General features: G+C 46.2%; 1 protein-coding gene across 1 annotated transcript; it reads right to left on the bottom strand.

The window, feature by feature from the left end:
* Window positions 1-6,473: 6,473 nt before the first annotated feature.
* On the bottom strand, window positions 6,474-7,949 carry LOC125534623 (peroxidase 47). The gene has a single exon (XM_048697798.2). The coding sequence runs from the start codon at window positions 7,868-7,870 to the stop codon at window positions 6,671-6,673; it is 1,200 nt and encodes a 399-aa protein (XP_048553755.2). The 5' UTR covers window positions 7,871-7,949; the 3' UTR covers window positions 6,474-6,670.
* Between the last annotated feature and the right edge of the window lie 417 nt (window positions 7,950-8,366).

The raw sequence follows: 8,366 nt of genomic DNA, 5'->3' as shown, positions 1-8,366 counted from the left end.
GACATTTTTGAAACGTCGCAGAACATATGAGATGTTCCAAAGACTGAAATTGGGATTTCAGACTAGTGCCCACGTCAAGAGGTATGAGACCTCTGAAAAGTTTCTTAAGCCTGCAAACTAAGGGAGAAAAGCTCAATCATTGAGCATGTCCTCAGATTGTTTGAGTACTACAATCGCTTGAATCGAGTGGGAGTTAATCTTCCAGATGAGATAGTGATAGTTCTCCATAGCCACTGCCGCCAAGCTATTAGAGCTTATTGATGAACTATAACATATCAGGTATAGACATGATGATCCTTGAGCAATTCGCGATGTTTGACACCATGAAAGTAGAAATCAAGTAGGAGCATCAATTGTTGATGGTTAGTAAAACCACTAGTTTCAAGAAGGGCAAGGGAAAGAAGGGATACTTCATGAAACGGCAAATCAGTTGCTGCTCTAGTGAAGAAACCCAAGGTTGAACCCAAACCTGAGACTAAGTGCTTCTGTAATGAGGGGAACGGTCACTAAAGCAGAACTACCCTAGATGCTTGGTAGATGAGAAGGCTGGCAAGGTCGACAGAAGTATTTTGAATATACATTATATTGTGTACTTTACTAGTACTCCTAGTAGCACCAGGGTAATAAATACCGGTTCGATTGCTAAGTGTTAGTAACTCGAAATAAAAGGCTGCGGAGACTAGCTAAAGGTGAGATGACAATATGTGTTGGAAGCGTTTCCAAGGTTGATGTGATCAAACATCGCACGCTCCCTCTACCATCGGGATTGGTGTTAAACCTAAATAATTTTTATTTCGTGTTTGCGTAGAGCATAGACATGATTGGATTATGTTTATTGCAATACGGTTATTCATTTAAGGAGAATAATGGTTACTCTGTTTATTTGAATAATACCTTCAATGGTCTTGCACCTAAAATGAATGGTTTATTGAATCTCAATCGTAGTGATACACATGTTCATGCCAAAAGATATAAGATAGTAATGATAGTACCACATACTTGTGGCACTGCCATTTGAGTCATGTTGCAAACGCATGAAGAAGCTCCATGTTGATGGATCTTTGGACTCACCCGTTTTTGAAAAGATTGAGACATGCGAACCATGTCCATTGGTAGATATGCATGAAGAAACTCCATACATATGGATCGTTTGGACTCACTTGATTTTGAATCACTTGAGACATGCAAATCATACCACATGGGCAAGATGACTGAAAGACCTCATTTTCAGTAAGATGGAACAAGAAAGCAACTTGTTGGAAGTAATACATTTTGATGTGTGCAGTCCAATGAGTGCTGAGGCATGCAGTGGATATCGTTATGTTCTTACTTCACAGATGATTTGAGTAGATGCTGAGTATATTTACTTGATGAAACACAAGTCTGAATTGTTGAAAGGTTTAAGTAATTTCAGAGTGAAGTTGAAGATCGTCGTGACAAGAGGATAAAATGTCTATGATATGATCATAGAGATGAATATCTGAGTTACGAGTTTGGCACACAATTAAGACATTGTGGAAATTGTTTCACAACTAATACCGCCTGGAACACCATAGTGTGATGGTGTGTCCGAACATCATAACTGCACCCTATTGGATATGGTGCATACCATGATGTCTCTTATCGAATTACCACTATCGTTTATGGGTTAGGCATTAGAGACAACCGCATTCACTTTAAATAGGGCACCACGCAATTCCGTTGAGACGACACCGTATGAACTATGGTTTAGAAAAAACCTAAGATGTCGTTTCTTAAAAGTTTGGGGTTGCGATGCTTATGTGAAAAAGTTTCAGGCTGATAAGCTCGAACCCAAAGCCGATAAATGCATATTCATAGAATACCCAAAACAGTTGGGTATACCTCCTATTTCAGATCCGGAAGCAAAAGTGATTGTTTCTAGAAACGGGTCCTTTCTCGAGGAAAAGTTTCTCTCGAAAGAATTGAGTGGGAGGATGATGGAGACTTGATGAGGTTATTGAACCGTCACTTCAACTAGTGTGTAGCAGGGCACAGGAAGTTGTTCCTGTGGCACCTACACCAATTGAAGTGGAAGCTTATGATAGTGATCATGAAACTTCGGATCAAGTCACTACCAAACCTCATAGGTCGACAAGGATGCGTACTACTTCAGAGTGGTACGGTAATCCTGTCTTGGAAGTCATGTTGCTAGACAACAATGAACCTACGAGCTATGAAGAAGCGATGGTGGGGCTGGATTCCGACGAATGGCTCGAGGCCATAAAATCCGAGAGAGGATCCATGTACAAAAACAAAGTATAGACTTTGGAAGAACTACTTGATGGTCGTAAGGCTGTTGGGTGCAGATAGATTTTAAAAGGAAGACGGACAATGATGGTAAGTGTCACCATTAAGAAAGCTCGACTTGTCGTTAAGATGTTTCCCGACAAGTTGAAGGAGTTGACTACGATGAGACTTTCTCACTCGTAGAGATGCTAAGAGTCTGTTGGAATTATGTTAGCAGTTACTGCATTATTTATGAAATCTTGCAGATAGGATGTCAAAACATTGTTTCCTCGACGATTTTCTTGAGGGAAGGTTGTATGTGATACAACCAGAAGGTTTTGTCAATCCTGAAGGATGCTAACAAGTATGCAAAGCTCCAGCAATCCTTCTAAGGACTGGAGTAAGCATCTCGGAGTTGGAATGTATGCTTTGATGAGACGATCAAAGATTTTGGGTTTATACAAAGTTTATGAGAAATTTGTATTTCCAAAGAAGTGAGTGGGAGCACTATAGAATTTTTGATGAGTATATGTTGTTAACATATTGTTGATCAGAAATGATGTAGAATTTCTTGAAAGCATACAGGGTTATTTGAAAAGTGTTTTTCAATAGAAAACCTGGATTAAGCTACTTGAACATTGAGCATCAAGATCTATAAGGATAGATCAAGAACGCTTAATAGTACTTTCAAATGAATGCATACCGTGACAAGATTTTGAAGGAGTTCAAAATAGATCAGCAAAGAAGGAGTTCTTGGCTGTGTTACAAGGTGTGAGTATTGAGTAAGACTCAAGACCTGACCACGGCAGAAGAGAGAGAGAAAGGACGAAGGTCGTCCCCTATTCTTTAGATGTAGACTCTACAGTATGCTATGTTGTGTACCGCACCTGAAGTGTGCCTTGCCATGAGTCAGTCAAGGGGTACAAGAGTGATCCAGGAATGGATCACATGACAACGGTCGAACTTATCCTTAGTAACTAGTGGACTAAGGAATTTTCTCGATTATGGAGGTGGTAAAAGAGTTCGTCGTAAAGGGTTACGTCGATGCTAACTTTGACACTAATCCGAATGACTCTAAGAGTTAAACCGGATTCGTATAGTAGAGCAGTTATTTGGAATAGCTCCAAGTAGCGCGCGGTAAGTGCATCTATAAGATGACATAGAGATTTGTAAAGCACACATGGATCTGAAAGGTTCAAACCCATTGACTAATAAACCTCTCTCACAAGCGAGATATGAACAAACCCCATGGGTATTGGATTCATTACAATCACATTGTGATGTGAACTAGATTATTGACTCTAGTGCAAGTGGGAGACTGTTAGAAATATGCCCTAGAGGCAATAATAAGATGGTTATTATTGTATTTCCTTGTTCATGATAATTGTCTATTGTTCATGCTATAATTGTATTAACTGGAAACAGTAATACATGTGTGAATACATAGACCACAACATGTCCCTAGTAAGCCTCTAGTTGACTAGCTCATTGATCAATAGATGGTTACGGTTTCCTGACCATGGACATTGGATGTCGTTGATAATGGGATCACATCATTAGGAGAATGATGTGATGGACAAGACCCAATCCTAAGCATAGCACAAGATCATGTAGTTCGTCTGCTAAAGCTTTTCTAATGTCAAGTATTATTTCCTTAGACCATGAGATTGTGCAACTCCCGGATACCGTAGGAATGCTTTGGGTGTGCCAAACGTCACAACGTAACTGGGTGGCTATAAAGGCACACTACGGGTATCTCCAAAACTGTCTGTTGGGTTGGCACGAATCGAGACTGGGATTTGTCACTCCGTGTGACGGAGAGGTATCTCTGGGCCCACTCAGCAGGACATCATCATAATGAGCTCAATGTGACCAAAGAGTTGATCACGGGATGATGTGTTACGGAACGAGTAAAAGTAACTTGCCGGTAACGAGATTGAACGAGGTATTGGGATACCGACGATCGAATCTCGGGCAAGTAACGTACTGATTGACAAAGGGAATTGTACACAGGATTAATTGAATCCCCGATATCGTGGTTCATCCGATGAGATCATCGTGGAACATGTGGGAGCCAACATGGGTATCCAGATCCCGCTGTTGGTTATTGGCCAGAGAGCTGTCTCGGTCATGTCTGCATGATTCCCGAACCCGTATGGTCTACACACTTAAGGTTCGGTGACGCTAGAGTTGTTATGGGAATTAGTGTGCAGTTACCGAATGTTGTTCGGAGTCCCGGATGAGATCCTGGATGTCACGAGGAGTTCCGGAATGGTCCGGAGGTAAACATTTATATATGAGAAGTCCTATTTTGGCCACCGGAAAATGTTCGGGATTTTTCGGTATTGTACCAGGAAGGTTCTAGAAGGTTCCGAAGTGGGGCCCACCTGCATGGGGGGACCCACATGAATGTGGGTAGTGGGAGCAAGGCCCCACACCCCTGGTCAAGGCGCACTAAGATCCCCCCTTAGAAGGAATAAGATCATATCCCGAAGGGATAAGATCAAGATCCCTAAAAAGGGGGATAACAATCGGTGGGGAAGGGAAATGATGGGATTTCTTTCCCCCACCTTTGCCAACGCCCCAATGGACTTGGAGGGCAAGAAACCAGCCCCTCCACCCCTATATATAGTGGGGAAGCGCATGGGAGCCGCACCCCTTCCCCTGGCGCAGCCCTCTCCCTCCCCAACACCTCCTCCTCCTCCGTAGTGCTTGGTGAAGCCCTGCCGGAGAACTGCAAGCTCCACCACCACACCGTCGTTCTGCCGGAGCTCTCCCTCAACTTCTCCTCTCCCCTTGCTGGATCAAGAAGGAGGAGACGTCCCCGGGCTGTACGTGTGTTGAACGCGGAGGCGCCGTTATTCGGCGCTTAGATCGGAATCAACCGCGATCTGAATCTCTATGAGTACGACTCCTTCATCCGCGTTCTTGTAACGCTTCCGCATCACGATCTTCAAGGGTATGAAGATGCACTCCCTCTCTCTCGTTGCTAGCATCTCCTAGATTGATCTTGGTGACACGTAGGAAAATTTTCAATTTCTGCAATGATCCCCAACAGTGTTCACTTGTGGGTTGCCATGGTTGGGGGAGGGGATAGGGTTCCTCTCCCCTATGTGCAGCTGCACGGCGTAGGCGCCTCGGACATGGATTACGATTTTTTGAGCTCTAATCTCGCATATGCTCCAGTTGTTTATCAACTCTGCGTCTGTTTCTTTGGTGCCCTCGTCCTTAAACAGCTTCATTTCTTCGTGTATGGACCATTGAGCTGCGGTGAGGTTCTTTTCTTGGTGATCTTGCACAGTGGGTTGGTCACGCTGAGTATCTCCCAAGGAGCCACAGCATCTCTACCATTCTTTGCTCTAGGGTGAGCTGCTTCAATTTGCGATGGTCCGGCGCCCTTCGATCCAGGGTGAGGGTTAGGGGTCCCCTTCGGAATTGAAGAAGGAGGGTTTGATCATGGTGGTCTCCTTTCGGAGTATATGAGGGCATGTTCATCTTCGCTGGGCGTGATTCCCTCTTGAAGCTCGCTTGTTGTCATGCTTTGGTGGATCATTCGCGTCGAAGGGCTCCATCAACATTTAGCTAGTCCTCATGTAGATCCCTTGTGCTGTCTGTTGTGGTGCCTGTAAACTGTTTTTGTAGCACCTTGTATCTGCCGTTTTCAGTTTCTTTGTTTCTCTTTTCCGTTGTATGTGGTTGATGTAATTCCTGGCCGGTTGATGGCTTCGTTAATTCAAAGCCGGACTCTTCTTGAGCCTTCGTTCCAAAAAAAAGATATTAAGGGGCGAAATATGCACTTCTCAATTAGTTGAAGGACTAAAAATATAATGTTTATTTCTCTCTTCTTCTTCTTTTTTGTAATAATATAAAGTCCTGCTAGAACTAAGAACTACCAATAATTATTTGTGAGAAAAATAGGCAAACTACCATTGGGGAAGGATTCCTTTTGCACAGCCACATAATAATTAAGTTGTACTCGCTCCGTTTCCTTCGCATACAAGATTTGGTCAAAGTCAAACTATACAAAGTTTGACCAAATTTATAAAAAAAATATAAACATCTACAATATTAAAACTATATATAATATGAAAATACGTCTCATGGTGCATCGATAATATTGATTTCATATCGTGGATGTTTATATTTTTTAATATAAAGTTAGTCAAACTCTATAAAGTTTGACTTTGATCAAACCTTATATGCGGACTAAAAAGAAACAGAGTGAGTATTAGAACCATTCCTCGTCTTCCTACGTTAATTGACAAGTCCATTTCATTGATCATGCTTTGCATATCATGGTATACTGCTGGTTTGCACCTAGCTAGCTAGCACGTTCATTTATGCATGCATAGTTACATACATACATACGTGCGTGCAGGCTTTATTATTATCGGGCATGCTATGTATCCAGCGAGGAGCTCAATTAGTTGAGCACCCTGCAGTTGATCCTGACGTTGCCGTCGGGGTTGAGGTTGAGGTCCAGCTGCCCCATCCTCCCCATCCCCTGCACGAACGTCTCGAAGAAGGCGTCCGGGCTGTCGGCGAACTGGTTCACATACTTGGCCGTGTCCGGCGACCCGGTGAGCAGCGTCTGGTCGGACGTGAGCAGCCCCCTCCTGGTCTGCAGGCCCTTGAAGTACTCCACGTCGAAGGCGTTGCTGGTGGCGTCGAGCTTGGCCGTGCCGCCGTCGCCGCCGGCCTTGCAGGTCTTGGCCAGGGACGCCGCCATCCCGGCCTCCAGCGTGGGGTCCACCCCGTTGCCGGCCTTGCCGAAGCCGCTGAGCCGGTTCTTGAAGTTGGCGCAGTGGGCCTGGCCCAGCGTGTGGCCGCCGGAGAGCGCGACGAGCTCCGGCACCGTGAAGCCGTGGTCGCCGACGAACACCTTGATGAGCTCGGACGCCTTGAGCGTGGCGGCGGGCAGCGCGGAGGTGTCGTCGGCGCGGGAGAGGGATCCGTCCTTGCGGCCCGTGGGCACGTCGTAGTAGGGCCCTCCGGCCATGTAAACGGAGTCCCGCGCGGCGAGGGCGAGCACGTCGGCGCAGGAGACGGTCGCCGGGCACTGCGCCTCGAGGGCGGCCTTGACGGCGTCGATGACCTGGAAGCCGCGGAGGGACTTGTTGGTGAGCGCGTCCTTCTCGGCGGTGCCGTGGGCCTTGGTGGAGTCGAGGAGCACCGAGGCGTCGCAGCCGCGGACGAAGCAGTCGTGGAAGTGGAGGCGGAGCAGGGACGCCGCCAGGGTGGGGTCCTTGGCAATCGCGGCGCTGACCACGTCGCGCACGATCTCGGCGGCGTACGGGCACGTCATGGAGTAGTACTCCATGCTCAGACCCTCACCACCGGGAGGGCCCATGCCGCCACCTCCTCCGCCTCCCCCTTGTCCATAGTCACCGTACCCACCGTCGTATCCGTACCCACCGCCACCACCACCGTATCCTCCTCCTCCTCCTCCATACCCACCACCACCACCACCACCATATCCTCCTCCTCCATACCCTCCTCCACCACCACCATATCCTCCTCTTCCTTGTGCGGCTACGCTGCCGGACGCCGCCAGGAGCAGCATCAGCACGGACGCTAGGGCAGCACTAGTTGGAGGCTTGATGTTCATCGTGGCCTTGCCCATTGAGGTTTGGATGGATATGTAAACGTTGCTATGTATAGTTTCTAGTCGTGATCGCTACTAGGGTCTAGGGTGCATGGCATGAAGAGGAGTGGGATGCCAGTGGGTATTTATAGGCCCGTGGTGGACGACAGAGGGAAGCCGGCTACGGAAGCTTTAGCTAAGATGAATCCATGGATCTACCTCTTTGCATGAGCTAGTGCGTGCGTACGTGGGACGGCATATGGATATGGGATATATTCACATATATACAGTCTTGCTAAGTCTCAGCCGGTTAAGTCTGAGTCGATGCTATGTCCATGAGATCTTACTAGTACATATGCCCGTGCGTTGCAACGGGAAAAAAATAATATTTTGTGTAAGCATAATGTCTCACAACATGGGATTCACTATGAAGAACATACTGCAATGCAGCATCTTTCTACAAAATGAACATAAAAAAATGCGTTGCAATTTAGCCGTGTTCGTATTTTCTTTGTCGGGCATAATCTGCCATTAA

The sequence above is a fragment of the Triticum urartu genome, chromosome 2A, assembly GCF_056163025.1.
Source record: "Triticum urartu cultivar PI428250 chromosome 2A, HENAU_Tu73, whole genome shotgun sequence".
Taxonomy (NCBI): domain Eukaryota; kingdom Viridiplantae; phylum Streptophyta; class Magnoliopsida; order Poales; family Poaceae; genus Triticum; species Triticum urartu.
This window is presented reverse-complemented; position numbering and strand designations above follow the sequence as displayed.